The sequence below is a fragment of the Sycon ciliatum genome, chromosome 2 (assembly GCF_964019385.1).
Source record: "Sycon ciliatum chromosome 2, ocSycCili1.1, whole genome shotgun sequence".
NCBI classification, from domain to species: domain Eukaryota; kingdom Metazoa; phylum Porifera; class Calcarea; order Leucosolenida; family Sycettidae; genus Sycon; species Sycon ciliatum.
The window spans coordinates 43,470,995-43,489,729 of NC_088644.1; the positions used below are offsets into that span (position 1 = coordinate 43,470,995).

At 49.2% G+C, this 18,735-nt stretch overlaps 2 protein-coding genes across 2 annotated transcripts; one reads left to right on the forward strand and one right to left on the reverse strand.

Annotated features, from left to right (window-relative positions):
• Positions 1-1,633: 1,633 nt before the first annotated feature.
• Positions 1,634-2,518, forward strand: LOC135810602 (uncharacterized). Its single transcript, XM_065324095.1, has one exon. The coding sequence runs from the start codon at positions 1,634-1,636 to the stop codon at positions 2,516-2,518; it is 885 nt and encodes a 294-aa protein (XP_065180167.1).
• Positions 2,519-13,373: 10,855 nt separating this feature from the next.
• Positions 13,374-18,472, reverse strand: LOC135810903 (uncharacterized). Its single transcript, XM_065324301.1, has 6 exons — positions 18,258-18,472; positions 17,759-17,950; positions 17,025-17,230; positions 16,400-16,760; positions 14,731-14,831; positions 13,374-14,452 (listed from the first exon to the last, which is right to left on the reverse strand). Exons 1-6 carry the CDS (start codon positions 18,445-18,447, stop codon positions 13,913-13,915), a joined length of 1,590 nt encoding a protein of 529 aa, XP_065180373.1. The 5' UTR covers positions 18,448-18,472; the 3' UTR covers positions 13,374-13,912.
• Between the last annotated feature and the right edge of the window lie 263 nt (positions 18,473-18,735).

The window sequence follows — 18,735 nt, forward strand, 5'->3', positions numbered from 1 at the left end:
GGGACTGTACTGGACTCTCGATCGACCAGGGAGTCGTAAAATATTTTACGAATCCCCGCGGCCCCGGTCGACATGTACTGCCATGTGTACGGAGTACAGTGTACGGTGTTCGTTAGTGCAAACGAGCTGGCCGTACAAACGAGCCGAGTTTCTGGCGAGCGAGCTAACGAGTATCCGGTGAGATCGTTTCAACACTACTTATTAGGGTTCTAGCCAAATTTGGTATGGGGAGGGGGCTGCCCCCCCCCCCCCCGTGAAAAAGTGGCACCCCTACTCATTTTCCGATTTTCGTGTTTTTTATGCAATTCAAGGAATATGCAGTCGAAAGTCACTATTAGATAGTTCATAAAGGCACATTTGTCTGGGGCGAAGTCCGGGATTCGCCACATACGCTGCATTTAGCGTTGCAAGACAATATTGGAAAGTGGAAAATAGGTATACGGGGTAGCTGTTTCCCATACCCGCCCCCCCCCCCCCCTACTATTTTGACCTGGCTAGAACCCTGCTAAACACTATTATCATTCTGCCACTTAAAGCAGGCGATGTTTAGAAACTGTAAGCCACAGCGACAGTTGGATGGTAGTGTCTTTCTTTTGCGAGATGGTAAAACGTTTTAAAGTAACATCAAGAGTGCACGAGTCGCAGGAGTGTGCAACTCCACTGCGGGTACTTTTCGGACAGAATTTCAAGTTGACGTCAATTTTACGATGCAATGTGAACTGTAAACAGTGTGTCCATTGTTATTAGGCATTATGCCTTATAAGGCATTATGCCTGTTTTGATTTCCACTATAAATAAAGTACCGTATTTTTCCGGTTGTAAGTCGACCTTTTATGACTAAAATAGAAGTAGAAAGGGTGTGGGTCGACTTACAACCGGGATTCGACTTATAACCGGGAACGATCAGTATCTTACCGAAAATGACCTGCACTGCATGCACGAGTGCACCATGTGTACACATTTAGCCAGTTTATTGGCCTTTTTCAAGGATTGGGACATTATACCCTCCAATAAGGAATGTTTACATGATTTGTTGATGTGTCAGTAGCATGGAGTGGTTAGTAGTGCTTCTTTTGTAGCGGATTCTCGGTCACATGACCTGATTTACTTCGGTTTCAATGAAATTCTCATAGTTATTGGCTTCATGAAATTCTCCTGTCTCGCGGTCACACTTATATGTATTACGACCGCTTTACCGTATCAGCATGCGCCGTTCACTTCCGCACCGTATTATCCTTATTTGCATGCGTACTACAGCTGTGTACAACTAGATTCCAGTGCGCCGCTGGCCTTCCCTTTTGGTATAGTTGTACCGTACACCGTGTTCAGCAGGTGAGCAGAATTCGCCGCTCCTTGCCTTTTGCCTTGCTTCCATTCTCTCTCTCTCTCTCTCTGGTTGTGAGCCGAACAGTAATGTTTCTGTCCTCTCTGTAATCTACAAAGTAACATTAGTTATGACACCAGATTCAATCGTTCGAAGTTATAGTTCTAAATTCACGAATCCAGACTTTTGTATAGAATTACGTAGCGCACTGCTACAATTGGTGACCCCGTCTAGTGTTCGATCACTCGCGATCGCTCAGTGGTCTGCACGCAGCATTGAATTTTAGTATTTTACGAGCACTGGTACAGTATGAATACATCAAACTCCGCAGCTAGCACACCTATCCGCAGCGTAGGTCGTGGCCAACTGCTGTCCAGAATCACGGGCGCTGGAACTTCCGCAGCAGGCGGTACAGCCCGCGACAGTGAGGTGGCCGCGGTCAGCTTGAACGTCAAGCTGCCACCTTACTGGGCTGCTGACCCCCAGGTTTGGTTCGCACAGGTGGAATCCCTGTTTTCCACCCGTCGCATCACCAGCCAGGTGACCAAATATCAGTATGTGGTGGGATCTCTGACACCCGAGTATGCGGCAGAGGTGCGTGACATCATCCTGGATCCTCCAGCTCAACAGCCGTACGACGCCCTCCGCGAGCGTCTGATTCACCGCACGCAGATGTCAGAACAGCAGCGTTTGCGCCTGCTGATTTCGGACGAGGAGCTGGGCGACAAGAAGCCTACCCAGCTTTTACGCAAGCTGCAGCAGTTGGTAGGTGAGAACGCCATGCCCGAAAAACTATTGCGCGAGCTGTTTGTCAGCCGGTTGCCCCAATCGGCCAAGTCAATAGTAGCATCCTGCCCTGCATCACTGCCGCTGCAGGATCTGGCAGAAATGGCTGACAGGATAGTGGAGGCAGCCGGTCCCAGTACGGCAGTACATGCAGTTCGCAACACTGGCGAGTCAGAGGCAATGGCCGCCATTGCAGCTCTCCGGGACCAAGTTGCCGCCCTGACGACTACTGTAACTGAGCTGAAACAGCAGCACGGCCGCTCTCGCTTCCGCGGCCAACCCCGCAGTCGCTCGGTCTCACCGCATAGCAGTGGTTTATGCCATTTTCACCGCAAGTTTGGTGTGCAAGCCCGGCGGTGTGAAGCCCCGTGCTCCTGGTCGTCGGGAAATGCCCCGGCCAGCCAGTAGCGGCTCCTGTGTCTGGCCCACCTACCTCCCGCCGCCTCTATGTCCGTGACGTCACCAGTGGAACCCGTTTCCTAGTGGATACCGGTGCTGACGTCAGCCTGCTGCCAGCCACTTCTGAACACCGCCGCCACGTCGATCCGACTGGTCAGTGTCAGCTCCGCGCTGCTAATGGCTCTGCTATTCCGGCTTTCGGGCAGAGGTGTTTGACCCTTGACCTTGGTCTTAGACGAGCATTCCCTTGGATATTTGTCGTTGCTGACGTGAAGGAGCCGATCCTGGGGGCTGATTTCCTCCATCGGTTCAGTCTCCAAGTCGACCTTCATGGACGCACCATCCGTGACAACTCCACTGACCTCCAGGTCAATTGCATTCCTGCCGGAACCGCATCGCTCAGCTGCTCCTTGGTGTCCGCCCCGGTGGCCACAGCACCAGCATTCACTGACCTGCTTGCCGAGTTCCCAAGCCTCACCAAACCATGCTGTTATGACCTGCCGGTCAAGCACTCGGTGGAGCACCATATTGTGACTACCGGCCCGGCACTGCATGCCCGCACTCGTCGGCTGGCTCCAGACCGCCTGGCAACGGCCAGAGCTGAGTTCCAGCATATGCTGTCCCTGGGCATCATTCGGCCATCCTCCTCGCCCTGGTCCAGCCCTCTCCACATGGTTCCTAAACCCAATGGAGACTGGAGGCCATGTGGAGACTACCGGCTCCTGAATAAAGTCACCGAACCGGATCGGTATCCGATTCCTCATATTCAGGATTTCACCAGCAGTCTCCATGGTGCTACAGTGTTTTCGAAACTGGATCTGGTCAGAGCGTATCACCAGATACCAGTAACCGCGGCCGACATTCCCAAGACTGCCATCACGACTCCGTTCGGGTTATTTGAGTTCATCAGGATGCCCTTCGGCCTCCGGAACGCGGCACAGTCATTCCAGCGGTTTATCGATTCAGTATTGCATGGCCTGGATTTCTGCTACGTCTACCTCGATGACCTCCTAATCGCCAGCTCCGACCACGCTACGCACCTGCAACATCTGCGCCTGGTGTTTGAGCGCCTGCAGCAGCATGGTTTGGTGATCAACCCCGCTAAGTGCGTTTTCGGCCAGCCGTCCCTGACGTTTCTGGGCCATCTGGTTAACGCCCAGGGCATCAGCCCGCTACCGGCAAGAGTCGACGGCGTGGCTCAGTACTCCCTTCCAACATCTTGCCGCCAGCTTCGCGAGTTTCTGGGCATGGTCAACTTTTACCGGCGCTTTATTCCCCAGGCATCCGACATCCTCCAACCACTGACGGATCTGCTTGGTGGACCCCAGCGTCCGAAGAACTGTCCCCTGAAACTTGGCACTGCCGCTGTCACGGCATTCCATGCTGCCAAGGACGCGCTTGCTGCAGCAACGCTGCTCATTCACCCCATCCCGGATGCACCCCTCCAGCTCGTTGTGGATGCATCAGATGGCGGAGTTGGTGGGGCCCTTCAACAGCTTGTTGATGGGGCATGGCAGCCGCTCGCTTTCTTTTCCAAACGAATGCAACCAGCTCAGAGTCGCTACAGCACGTTCGGTCGAGAATTGCTAGCTGCGTACCTGGCAGTAAAGCATTTCCGGCATCACCTGGAAGGCCGCTGCTTCCACATTCTCACGGACCATCGCCCGTTAGTGTTCGCCATGCAAGCTGCTGGTACTAGCCACTCACCTCGTGAGCTCCGGCACCTGTCCTACGTGGCTGAATTCACGACGGATCTCCGCTTCCTGCGTGGGGCTGACAATGTTGTTGCTGACGCTCTGTCTCGCGCCACTGTTGATGCAGTAACCGCGCCGCCGACCGCTGTAGACTTTCAGGCTCTGGCAGCCGCCCAGCAGTCTGATCCCGAGCTACTCTCCGCTCAGCAAGACACGCAGTCGTCTCTGAAGCTTCAGCCAATCCCGTACGGTTCCGCTACCCAGCCTGTGCTGTGCGACATGTCGACCGGCACTGCCCGCCCGTTTGTACCGTTGTCCTTTCGCAAGACCGTCTTCAACAGCCTGCACTCCCTTGCACATCCGGGTATTCGTGCCACTCAGCGTATGGTTTCGGCACGCTACGTCTGGCCCGGCATGCAAAAGGACGTCCGGGAATGGACCCGCTGCTGCCCCTCCTGTCAGCTGAGCAAAGTGACCCGCCACACCCAGGCTCCGCTTGGCCAGTTTCTGCCACCCGGTGAGCGCTTTGACCACATCCACATTGATTTGGTCGGCCCTTTGCCTCCCTCCGGTGGTTGCACCTATCTGCTGACCTGCGTGGATCGCTTTACCCGCTGGCCAGAGGCCATTCCGATCAAGGACGCCGCCGCAGAAACAGTTGCCACCGCTTTCATCGCTGGGTGGATTGCCCGCTTCGGCGTCCCATCTGTCGTCACCACAGATCGTGGCGCCCAGTTTGAGTCCGCGCTTTTCCGCCACTTGTTGGCCCTGCTCGGCACCTGCCGGACTCGGACAACTTCCTACCGTCCACAATGCAATGGCCTCGTCGAGCGTTTCCACCGCCACCTAAAGGCTGCTCTGAAGTGCCACCCTCATCCTGGTGCCTGGAATGCGATGATGCCCCTGGTGTTGCTGGGCATTCGCGCTAGCCTGCGCGAGGAGTTCCAGTGCAGTTCCGCGGAACTAGTCTATGGCACCACTCTCCGCTTGCCATCTGAGTTCTTCCAGCCACCGCCGTCTATGCCGTCGGTGCCCGTTTACGTTCAGTTCCTCCGGGACGTATTGCAAAACATCCGGCCCTCAGACGTCGGCCCTCGCCAGTCCAACCGCCCAGTATACGTGCCTAAGGATCTGTCAACGTGCGACTTTGTGTACATCCGTACCGACAGTGTCCGCAAGCCGCTCCAGCCACCGTACACTGGTCCGTTCCGGGTCCTCAAGCGTGCTGACAAGCATTTCACGGTCGACGTCAAGGGCAAGTCCGACCAGGTAAGCATTGACCGCTTGAAGCCCGCATATGCTCTGCCTGTTACAGCCGCTGCTGCTTCTGCTCTTTCTCTGATTGTCCCGCCGGTTGCTGCTGCTGCCCCACCCCCTGCACGTGCTGTTCGCTTTGCTACCTGATCGGCTGGGCTTCTCCGTTCTTTGTCGCCGTTGGCCGGTTATGTCGGACCTTTTCCCGTTGCCGTGCGGTTTTCATTTTTTCTTCCTTTATACGCTTCTTCTACTACGTTGCGGTTGTCGTTCCTCTCCTTTCCAAGGTTATCGTTTCCTGCCTCCGGCTTGTACACTGGCAGGGGAGTAATGTAGCGGATTCTCGGTCACATGACCTGATTTACTTCGGTTTCAATGAAATTCTCATAGTTATTGGCTTCATGAAATTCTCCTGTCTCGCGGTCACACTTATATGTATTACGACCGCTTTACCGTATCAGCATGCGCCGTTCACTTCCGCACCGTATTATCCTTATTTGCATGCGTACTACAGCTGTGTACAACTAGATTCCAGTGCGCCGCTGGCCTTCCCTTTTGGTATAGTTGTACCGTACACCATATTCAGCAGGTGAGCAGAATTCGCCGCTCCTTGCCTTTTGCCTTGCTTCCATTCTCTCTCTCTCTCTCTCTGGTTGTGAGCCGAACAGTAATGTTTCTGTCCTCTCTGTAATCTACAAAGTAACATTAGTTATGACACCAGATTCAATCGTTCGAAGTTATAGTTCTAAATTCACGAATCCAGACTTTTGTATAGAATTACGTAGCGCACTGCTACACTTTTGGTGATAACTTCGAAACGCAGAATTGAGACCTCCGGATACGGGGGTCGACTTATAACCGGGGTCGACTTACAACCGGTAAAATACGGTATACAACAACAACAAACGCATTATCAGACATACCCTAGACCTGTTGTGGACAAATCCCTATTTTGATCATGTACAAACAAGGTGTGCTGTGTGTAGTGGCTGAAGTTATACAATAACAATTTTATCTATACTGCAGAGATCTATCCAGAATCGGCAATATGCTGGCCCTGGCCTGGAGATCTGCAACTACAATCAGTTTCTACTTTGCAATATTAACGGATTAGTCCCCTTTGTCGATTGATGGATCAATCGGTACCAACGCATTCGTAATTCCGATTAGTAACTTCGGGTTTTGTTGTTGTTTGTTTTTCATGTTTTGAACTGTATGTTTAACTCATTGGATTTCTTTGTATGCTGCATCTCGTTATCGTTTATCTTTTCCTCTAGCCCTCTCGCTTAGGATGAGCTTTCTTTTTTTATGGCAGCTTAAGCGAAGGCTAAATACCTGCTTTATGCAGGTTGATGCCAACGCGAACAAGCAAAAATAATAAAATAATAACAAACAAGGACAAGGACACCGCGTTGATACCTTGACACCCAGTACAAACGTCGTTGAAAGCACTCGTGCGAGGAGTATTACAACTTTAATGCTCTCGGCTTGAAATTCTGTCGGGACATCACTGTAGGACATCACTGTATGACATCACTGTATGACATCACTGTATGACATCACTGTATGACATCACTGTATGATATCGCTGTACAGTCAGACCTCACTGAACCGCATACATCCGTTTTCCACAAAAGTATCCGGATAGGCGACGGAACTGGATAATCGAACACCGGTTTTGTTGGATGCATCACGTATGTTGTACATCTGTAACCAGCTATTTTCTTCCGGGTGGCGAGGGATCCGGATAAAAGAGGACCGGATAAGCGAGGTCTGACTGTATGCGGGAGTTGCACACTCTTGGCACAGCTGTAGCACAAACATGTACTTGCAGTATGGTGCTACGATATACCGGTAGACCATGCATAGATGAATGGCTGTGCTGTGAGACATTGTTCATGCGCATTGTGTGAGCAGGCAAATTCGGTGAAGATATCGCAAAGGCGGTGGTAAGCATCAGATAAACTGACTCCTAGATTTGCACAACGAATTGGACTGGAGCAACCATCGCGAAATTGCCATCCTGTGCACTCAATCACCTACGGTTCCCTGTAACAAGGCAATGCCTGTTGGGACTCCCCTAGTCAAATAATATATACAGACTCTACAGTACTGCTGCTTTGTCCAGTTTTCCACTTCTACTCGGAGGTATTATGTCGCTTGTGGTATTACTACTTGTCATGTGCATGACTGTGCAGTCGTCACTCGTCAGTGAGTTATTTATCACTGCATGCTGGTGCTCATGTATCTTTAAAGGGGAAGTTAAGGCAAAAATTAAAATTTCACCAGTTGTAGTCTTCGGGGTGCTGAGTCGAATGGTCTTGGTCCGAGGAAGCTGAGACGCTCCCTTCCTGCTTGAATCCCAATCGAACTCGCGCACTTCCACCGAAACTGGGTGACTGCGCCCTACGAGATGGGGATTTGTATGCAAAATGTCACTAAAAGCGCCATTTCGTTCTTATAAAAGCACGGATGACCGCGATTGGCCCATATGTTGTAGTCTTTTGGACGCTGAGTCGACTGGTTTTGGTCCGAAAAGGCTGCGAAGCAGCGTTCCTCCTTTATTCCCAATCGAACATGGTTGAAGAAGCGGTCACGTGCTCCTGGGTGCCCAAATCACCTGGTCACCACGCCAGCAGGTGACAACTTTCACACCAAGGTTCAACTCGAGTTCAACTCGAGTGACAGGACTGCACCCAAAAAAGGTCAAACAGGTTAGTTGTACCCTGCAGGCACGGTGACCAGGTGACTGGTGTACGCAGGAGCACGTGACCGCTTCTTCAACCATGTTCGATTGGGAATAAAGGAGGAACGCCGCATCGCAGCCTTTTCGGACCAAACCCAGTCGACTCAGCGTCCAAAAGACTACAACATATGGGCCAATCGCGGTCATCCGTGCTTTTATAAGAACGAAATGGCGCTTTTAGTGACATTTTGCATACAAATCCCCATCTAGTAGGGCGCAGTCACCCAGTTTCGGTGGAAGTGCGCGAGTTCGATTGGGATTCAAGTAGGAAGGGAGCGTCTCAGCTTCCTCGGACCACGACCATTCGACTCAGCACCCCGAAGACTACAACTGGTGAAATTTTAATTTTTGCCTTAACTTCCCCTTTAAACTTTAGTCATACTCTGATCATAGTCATCGAACTACGTACTACTACTAGTACTAGTATCTATCGAATGGCTTTTTCCTCTCTTTTTTGTTGTTGTCGTTGACTGTGTTCTTATTAGGGCTGAAACGATCATCCATTTAGCCCAATCGATTACTCTCTATCATAACGATCGATTATTCGAGTATAATCTTTAAGAGGCCGCACCTGGAATATGTACGTGGAATGGCCAAAAGTGGAAATATGTACAACATTTTGCACATTTTGCACAAAATAAGTGTGATGTACATGTATGTAGACCAGACGCGACCTTGACCTTCGAGCTTCATGCTCCAGCTTCAATGTACTACACTAGGCCCACTGTACTCGATGTTCGAACTCACGCTGCATGCACTGCGCGTTCTACGTCCTGAGCGGCTGCGATGCAGCGCGTGCAGTGTGTAGTACTGTGTACATATACTCTGCTCTGCATGCACTGCGCGTACATGTATAAGAAATTTAAAATGTTAAAAACGCAAAATAATCATAATCGGTAATCACAACGATTGCTCGATCGTTAGAATAATCAAACGAGTACTCGATTTGTTGTGAAACGACAAGTTCTCGAGAGTGAAAGGCCTTCTCGCTTGTGACAGTATGTTCGTTTCAATGCAGCTGTATCCCGACTCCGCCGTACCGCTGATGTTTACGACGTAGTATACGCTACATGCGCTATGTGCGGTTTGCTGAGTGCGCTGTAGTTGTATGTTGTATGTGTATGCTTTTCTCATATACGCTGTCATTTTCACGCTATAACTACCTGGTGGTTTTGGTGTTAGTCATTCAGTTCATTCAGTTGTTCATTCAGTCATTGTTCATTGTTATTAGTCGATGGAAGTGAAATATACTGTTGAGAATAAATAGTTGTCCTCGTGCCGTGTGGGGTCGTTCGTTCCTGATACTTTAGAGAACCAGAGGGTTCACAACATTTGGCGACCACGCCAGGATACGAAGCGAGCATGGCACAGGAACTATGGATCATTGAAGCCAGCTTTATCGCCAACGGAATTCGGTATGGATTTGAAGGCGATAGGTTGAGAGAATACGTGGAGAAGAGGCTCCGACAGAGCGAGGAGTTTGAAGAGCGCAGTGCTAGACGGCAAGAGTGTGCGCTCCGCGCAGAGTTTAACGAAAAGCTCAAGAAGATGGCCGAGCGCATCGCCGTCAGTACATATAACGAGGAAGCAAAGCGAGATTTGCTTGCCTCGCCCGGAAGGACGCCGGACAAGGCGTGTAAGACTTTGCTTACAGACAAGCAGCGGTCAGAAGAGTACTTGAAGCCAGTGGGAGGATCAGATCCAAGGCCCACTGCGTCGGTACAGAGCATGGCGACATCGGTCGGAGACGCTCAGAAGCAGCTGGAGTCTCGGCCGAACGACGTAGAGGCGCAAGACGTAGAGGCGCAAGACGTAGAGGCGCAAGACGTAGAGGCGCAAGACGTAGAGGCGCAAGACGTAGAGGCGCAAGACGTAGAGGCGCAAGAGTTGGAGGCGGAAGAGTTGGAGGCGGAAGAGTTAGAGGCGCAAGAGTTAGAGGCGCAAGACTTAGAAACGCAAGGCGTAGAAGCCGAGAAAATGAGAAGGGCGATACTACTGGTTAAAGGGGAAGTATACCCTAAAATCAAATTTTCACCAGTTGTAGTCTTCGGGGTGCTGAGTCGAATGGTCTTGGTCCGAGGAAGCTGAGACGCTCCCTTCCTTCTTTATTTCCAATCGAACACGCGCACTTCCACCGAAACTGGGTGACTGCGCCCTACTAGATGGGGATTTGTATGCAAAAAGTCACTAAAAACGCCGTTTCGTTCTTATAAAAGCACGGGTGACCACGATCGGTCCATATGTTGTAGTCTTTTGGACGCTAAATCGAATGGTCTTGGTCCGAGGAGGCTGCGATATAGCGTTCAGCCCAAATTCCCAATCGAACGCGGTAAAATACGGTCCCGTACGAGATCCCGTACCGATGCGTACAAAAGTCACTGGCCTGGTCACCGTGCCAGTGCATGCAGTGCAGTGCACTGACTGTGCCGGCCGGCTACAGTCTATGATCTAGTCTGTGACACGATCGAGGGCATGCCGGCATCTCGCTCTCATCCAGGGTTCAAGAGTTCATAACTGAAACTCACCGAATGAGCTTTCGGTCTATGTTATGTATGTAGCCGGCTAGCCAGACATGTCGGCAAGGGTGCATGACGGGAAGAGTTCAAAGTGTGCTGCAGTGCTTACACATGGATTACAATGACTGTCATGTTCTTTGAATCTGGGTGTGAAATGCCTTCTTTTTCCTGGTTCATGGCGACACTAGCCGCTCAGCACTGCGTGTTTTATTTTTCCAGCCACTGCGTTTGCTATTCCGTATTCGACGCTCTTGACTTTGCATGAACTCAGCAATGGCTGGCAAAGAGACCCCGACCAGTTTGCGTACAGAAGCCATAGATGTATTAGCATATGCAAGGGAGCCAGAGTTTACCACTGAAGAGCTCCAGGCGGGTGTTTCGCAGTGGCCACTCGTCAAGATGGCGGCAAATCCGAGAGTACAAAAATTTCGACTCTGCCTATGTGCGTGGCGGATGCGAATCTCGCACGTGCATGCAAAATCTTGCCTTCTGCCAGAGCTGGGTAGAGCAAGTGTACGTGTGTAGCCAGTGTAGGAACGAACGACGACCTTTTCCGAGAGAGAATGTGGCTCTTTTCATCCCAACATTTTACTCGCCACGCTCTCCCTCCCAGCTTATTGATACGAGTATGTGCTACCGAGTAGAAGTCTCCATCTTCAGAGTAGGCCAGGCAGAATCGCAAGGTTGAAATACTTGCTCACTTGGTTTTTTTGGTCCTTTGAGGTGTTGATGTGATCGTTGTGTACAACTCGAAGTGACAAACTTGAGACCCCCGCGCCACAAAAAACTGAGGCGCGCCACAAAGTTTCGTTTGGCTATTCAATGAAAGGACGTATGGAAGCAGGGATAAAAACTATCGTGGCTGCCGGCAAAACTCCTAGTAATGTAATAAACGGGGGTGTGACTTTGGTAATTCCAAGGAGAATGTACGCACGGCCATTCCACAACGAAGACGAACTACGAGCTCAAAAACACTCCGATTTTCAAACAAACGACGCAGGAACGAAGACATGGCCACAGTGTTCCCGTGTGGCCTTCAAAACACCTAATTTTACTTCGATAGCGGCTGGTTCAGGGCAAATTCAGGCCCAATTCGACAGCGTCGTACCGCTGAGATTCGCCCAAAACACGAGGAAATGTACGGTAGATCCAAATGCGTACGCATTTTGCGTACGGGGACGACTGGCCAGAGTTCATGCACTGCAAACACCCGTGTGCAGTGCACTGACTGTGCCGGCCGGCTACAGTCTATGATCTAGTCTGTGACACGATCGAGGGCATGCCGGCATCTCGCTCTCATCCAGGGTTCAAGAGTTCATAACTGAAACTCACCGAATGAGCTTTCGGTCTATGTTATGTATGTAGCCGGCTAGCCAGACATGTCGGCAAGGGTGCATGACGGGAAGAGTTCAAAGTGTGCTGCAGTGCTTACACATGGATTACAATGACTGTCATGTTCTTTGAATCTGGGTGTGAAATGCCTTCTTTTTCCTGGTTCATGGCGACACTAGCCGCTCAGCACTGCGTGTTTTATTTTTCCAGCCACTGCGTTTGCTATTCCGTATTCGACGCTCTTGACTTTGCATGAACTCAGCAATGGCTGGCAAAGAGACCCCGACCAGTTTGCGTACAGAAGCCATAGATGTATTAGCATATGCAAGGGAGCCAGAGTTTACCACTGAAGAGCTCCAGAGTTTCCGTGACGGTGGCGAGGAGCACGTTGAAAATGAGGAGGAAGCTGCTGCTGCTGCGAGCGTCGAAGAAGCCTGGCCTCCCCACACCAGAGTCGGCAACGTTTCCTGGTGTGAATGTACATGCTGCGTGCAGATGGAGTGTAGACTGGACTGCATATGCTGCCGTGAAGTGGGTGCCGTGTTGCAGTTCCTCTCAGGCACCGCACAACGGTGCGTGTCTGAGACGGAAGAGTTCCAGACAGGATGCCTAAATAAACACGTTTTGACCATCGCCTTGCGCGGATACCTGGACATGACCAAGCAGCTGTGCAACCAGCCGCCGACAAATTTTGACAATAGGTGAGTGAGTTCAACTAACTAATTACTTCAACTTTTATCTTGCCTTAGCTGTGGGGACAGGTGTGTAGATCAAACTATAAAAAAGGTCTTGGGAGGACTGGGGCGAACTCGGTGCCTGTTCACAACTCACAAGTTCTCAGTAACAGTCTACCGTGAGTGGCACTAACAGCGCGGCCGGATAAACCTGTCCCCAACAGGTGTCTATTTTCTTAGATGGGACTGGACTCAGTGAAAGTGTGCTGTGCTGTTCAGTCCACTTTCATGAAGTCATGATGGATTGAATATTGTGTACTTCCTTGCCCAGATCATTCAGATATGCTGCCTACCGACAGGTAACGTGGATGATCCATGGGAAAATGGGTCGTGGTGTAAGATGTCGTATTCCAGCATGCCTTGTGGGAGCAATACGCCAGTGCTTTCCAAACCCTCCGGGTAAGCAGTGATTTCTTATGGAGTGAATATAAATACGAGTGAAATGTGGCAACTCCATTGCTTGGAAGTCTTATGAACTTGGAGATGTCAACTTATAAAGATAAATGAATGAACGCTTCGGGTGCGGATCTGCCTGCCTGCGTGCATGTGTGTGTGTGCGTGTGCGTGTGTGTGATGACAATTGTCTGTGAAGGTGTACCGTACCATGGGTTTGAAGAAGCCAGGGATGAGGCGGATACTCAGTGGCCCGAAGATTGACATCATAACTTTTAGAGGTAAGCAATGACTTGCCTTCTCTAATACTTCAATGTAAAGAATAAGCTATTTAGGATTCCTGAACGATAGGCATTGAGGACTGGCAACAAAATCAGATACATGTGCACAGGCATAATCTCCGAACATGCAAATTGGACAACACACCATTTGTTCTTGTTGGTCATTACTCCTTGCAAAACACTTCCACCACAACTAAAACGAAAAGAAGGGAAAAAGGCCAGCAAAGGCACAGCATGCTCGCACCATCACATATACGTACACGTGACACAAAAGGTATCATAGTGCGAGCATGACTCATACTCATAGTCACAGCACATACAGCCCGGCGCAGTTGTACAAGCGAATGATCGCGGGCACAAACGGCTTTAAAAAACAAATAATTTATCATGAGAGCAGCTCAAACAACTACAGGTTTGAAGCGGAAATAAAAATAGAGCTGTGTTGCCGTGTGTTCATATTTGGGTGGGAACATCGCATTGAACAACGCACTGCTGTTGTCCTTCATCTTCGCTGTCCTGGTCTTCCTCCTGCACATACCCTGCATCATCCTCTAACGTTACTTCATACTCTTGTTCCTCTTCCTCCTCTGGTGCAACTGATGGTGATGCTTCTGCTGTTGCTGCCATTGCCAATCTCGTTTGCAGATTGGCGACAACTGCTGCCTTGACTGGAGCCCCGCGTCGCGACACGTTGACAGGCTTACACTTCTGGATGGGTGGCACTGTCAGCCTCTTCGTGGCCACATCACTGACCTGCTGCATCATGCTGTGCATGCATCCGTATTTCTTTTCACTGTAGATTTTTTTGGCCACGAAATCACCCTTCACTCGAGAAAACTGGACCTTGTACTGTGGCTGACCTTTTGATGTTGCCTGTTCTCTGCCAGCATTGAAGTTATGGTCAAGAGCAGCAAGCTGGGTGCGGGCCTCCATTCCCTCTCTACTGAATTGAATTCGCTTCGGCATGTACTTCGTCATCATGCTATGGTACACCTGCATGCACATGACGAACAAGAAAGTTATTCAGGTCACTGATACCTGGTTCTGACTGATATGCTCCTTATGTCAATTATTGACAGAACTTACGTATGTTATGGGAACACAGTGCAATGCTGAGTGAGTCAATATTTTAGTACCACTGCCAATATGAGCACGGCGTTCCGATGGTCGGTCTATGTTATGGCTGGTGTAAGGATAACAGACATTCTCCCATTGGACTGTTGGATATTTGTAAGTAAAAGTCATATATCCAGGATCCATTTCCTCCTTACCTCTAAGTTTCCAGTGTGCTGGAAATCTGACAAATGCATCAAATCTGCCAGCAGTCTCTTGTCTTGAACAACTGATTCCAGAACCTTGTAGGCTGGAGACCCTAAAGAAGTGAGAAAGATAAAAGAGTCAGAATCTATACTGCCGGTCTACTGTTAATTTTGTGTGAGTGGGTAAAAGTGTATACGTAAATGTTAGATGCTCAGACATTGTATTGCGCATGCTTGACTTATTGATAGGGGTGTCATCGAGTAGTAGGGTACCCGTGCTACCCGTAATTAGAGCGGATATTTTAGGGTAGCAGTTTACTGAGTACTCCTGAGAACCCGATCGGGTAGTTGCGGTACGGTGTTTTCACAATGGTGCATGTAAAAAGCATGGCTACTTGCTTACTGTACGCTTTCTATGTAGCGCAAGTGCACACGCACTGTACAAACCATGTCCGCAAAAATACCCGATAGGGTGCCCGTGCTACCGGATAGAAATACGATTTATTCCCGTAGCTATGCAGAAGACGTTACTTCAGTAACGTCTGGCGCTAGCCAGGGTCCACACAGCTTTAATTTGGTATTTGTGTGTTTGTTTGTTTGTGTCACGCCTGGCGCTATCCCGTATCTGACGGCAAAAAATCATAGGGATGTTATAAATTTTTCAATTCTATTTTTTTCAGGCATATCCTTGGATTCGAACCCGCACTATCGCCCTACATGCATTCGCCCATACACTTCGCATTCATACCCATTCTTCCAAGTTGCTTCACGTTATGATCTTGCGTTTGAAGGCCCTATTTGAATATTGCGGCCAGCTGTATGTGGCCAGCTGTGTTTGTTGGTACGGTACGGGAGACGGTGTCGTATTACCCTCGATCGTACCTGTCCCGTACCTATCCCTACCGTACCGTACCATCAAAGACGGCTGGCCACAATGCATATTCAAATAGGGCTTTCAAATGCAAGATCATAATGTGAAGCAACTTTGAAGAATTAGTATATATGCGAAGTGTATCGGGGGATGCATGCAGGGCGCGATAGTGCGGGTTCGAATCCCAGGTTATGTCTAAAAAAAAAGGAATTTTTTAAAGAATTTTATAACATCCCTATGCTTTTTTTCGTCTAGGTCATCAAGGCAAAAAAGCATAGCGTAGGGCCCTGAGCTTCCAAGCTCTCTCGTTTTTACCTGATCTCATTACCCGGCCAAACCCCTACCCGTTGCAGCCCTACTTATTGAAATTCAGTGCTGCCAACTTTCCGTATTTTCCGTATTTGTAAGGAAAATCACTCCTTCGTCCGCAGTGCGGAATTGAAAAATGGTATGGAAAATTGAAGAGGATCGATCAGCCACCGATACTTATGTAGAAGCATGGCAAGCGGAAGCTGAGCGATGAATATCCCTGTGCCAAAGTGAGCGCATACCATGCTTCGACTACATGTAGCACAAAATATCATGTCATCACGGGTACAAGTCACACATGTTTTGCACTAGCAAAATCAGCCACCGACAAGCATGTGGGTGTCAAAAAAGCACAATACAAGCAATGCATATGACAGTACTCTGGTAGTACGAAAGGAGACACTGCAACATATGGAAAATCAGTCCGCAAAGAAAGACCCAGTTGGTTGGCAGCACTGGAATTTGATATTGATAGCGACACAACTTTCACGCTTTACTTACCGGGTGTCAGCCACTTTTTCTGTCGCTGCTCATCAGTGGAAAGCGGAGGATGTGCACACTGCGTGAAGAGTGTACCCTCAGTCCAGCTATGTCGGTTGACGATGTGGTAGAGGACTGAGTTCCACTTTTCACGCAGCAGCACAGCATTGCCTCCGCACGACCGGGCGCAGTACCACAAGTGGTTATTGATGGCCGGTAACCACTCGAGCAAGGCCTGCTGGTCTTTCCTCCTGCATCCTGCCCTGATCTTGGAGGCGACACTCTTGGCATAGTGCCATACATCAAACTGATGCTTGATGGAGTGGCGTCCTCGCATCTCCTTCTTTATGCTGGGGCTCCGGTCAGTGACAACAGTGGCAATCTGGAGAAGGGGATGAAGCACGCAAATGTACACATACAAGGAGAGAAATTTGATCCCAGAGGGTGGTGGCGTTCCCACGGCGGATGCGGAAAACTCGGCTTCCAGCCGAGTCTCACGCAAACCGTGAAATTTAAGGAGAGAAATGTAGGATTTGTGGGTGTTTTCCTCAGGGTCATAAATCATCAAAACAAGCAGAACTTCAAAATTAGATTGCAAGTTGCACATTGTTTTAAAATAAGGAAAATATATCCAATCTGTACACACCTTCAACCCTTGCTCCAAACAACGGTCAAGTGTGACAACGAATCCCATCTTCTCCATTGCCACTGAGCTGGTTGTGTCCGTGGACATCGCCAGATGGTAATCAACAATTAGGTCGGATGCAACATCCATGAAAGTGTATGTCCCGAATCGTGCGGAATAGCCAGGGCTGTCACACCTGCCATCTCCAGCTAGAGTGAGTTGTCTGCCTACAGTGCAGCATAACAAAGATAACATATGCAGAAATTTCCTCCTGCCCTTCAACAAAGTGTGGGTACTCCCAAGTGCCAAAATTCTGGATGTGAAAGCAAACAGCTAAACATACTGATGGGTTTTGCTTTTGCAAGTATGCATGGTGTAGTGTACATGTATGTGCTGATGATACACTCATGGACATTTCTTACGTCATCATTATCATCAAACTATTGACGTCACACCATGCGCAGATAATTTTAGTATGTCTGCCTTTTTGTATTGACACACGGGTCTCCTTGTTCTTGTTACGTTGACATAATTTACTTGCAATTGTAGTTGGTCTTCTTCTAGTCTCCATGTAATCGATCATAGAATAAACCGAACCCCGTCTCTAGCTGAGACACTACACATGGCCCATGGAATATTCACTGGTCAAGGCAGTGAGCAGATTCTCCTGTACTGTTCTCCCTCAGCATCACAGACAATCCACCAATGCTGCACTATATACTACATAGCATATACAATCAGCAAAGACCCCTTACCTAACAAAAGTGAATGAACACGCGTACGCTCTGCAAGCCATGCCGCTTGGATAACTGGAAATACAAACTTCTGTTGTATTGAAAAGAAGGTTCGTCTTGACATGAATTGCAAGTGGAAAAATTCAGCAAACTTGCTGAATTTACTGTAGGTGCCGCCGCACAGAAGGATGGCTGCTACGAGCAGAATAGAACCTGCAGTGCAAAGTGCCAACATTCATGAGTACACACAGCTATCACTGTCTTGATCACGATGTGCCGGAGACTTAAACGTCATGTATAATGTTTGCTGGTCTCGATAAGATTTCAGCATGCAGCCCTCAAATCCCAAACATCACTGACACTCCCATGAACCATGGTATTTAAAATTAACAAAACCCTCCTGAATACAGCCCCTCCCAACTAAATGCAGTGCCAAAAACCTCGCCAAGTTTCAGTAATAGGAGAAAAAGGTGATTTAAAGAAATGGAAGCCAGAAAATATTGGAAAAACATGTACTCACACAGTGACTGCTGCTGAGCCTTCCCCGTGGTGGTGTGGGACCGCCAAATGACGTCACAGTCCTGCTCACATATCATCTTCACCACTAGCATAGGACCAACTAAGGTTTTGGTTCGACAGATAACTTTCCCTCCGCACTTGGGGCAGTACTTCATTAGCATAAAGAGGGATGACTCACAGACAAAGTACATGTCTTCAGGTGATGTGTCACTGGCTGGAGGCTGTTCAAGTACTGAGTATACATGTTGTTCTTCTGAAGATACACGGAACACCTTACACAGATCATCCTCAAAGCAAGTGGTCAGATCATGCAAGGGGGCATCGTAAAATTGTATTTATTTGTACTATTTCAAAGTAGACAATCAGCAGAGATGGGCACATACATATGTAGCCTTTGGAAATAACTCCAATACTCCAATACTCAGATAATCGGACTCAGACTCTGCGTTTTGCTGCCACATTTCCCCCATAATCTAAAC

Bases quoted from the DNA above. Each gene is read 5' to 3' on its own strand.
- LOC135810602 (XM_065324095.1), top strand. From the start codon at position 1,634: ATGAATACATCAAACTCCGCAGCTAGCACACCTATCCGCAGCGTAGGT.
- LOC135810903 (XM_065324301.1), bottom strand. From the start codon at position 18,447: ATGTACTTTGTCTGTGAGTCATCCCTCTTTATGCTAATGAAGTACTGC. The intron at 16,761-17,024 runs GTGTGTACAGAT...CCCCTTCTCCAG, and splicing joins GTTTGGAGCAAGGGTTGAAG to ATTGCCACTGTTGTCACTGA. The intron at 14,453-14,730 runs GTAAGGAGGAAA...ATGTGCATGCAG, and splicing joins AGCACACTGGAAACTTAGAG to GTGTACCATAGCATGATGAC.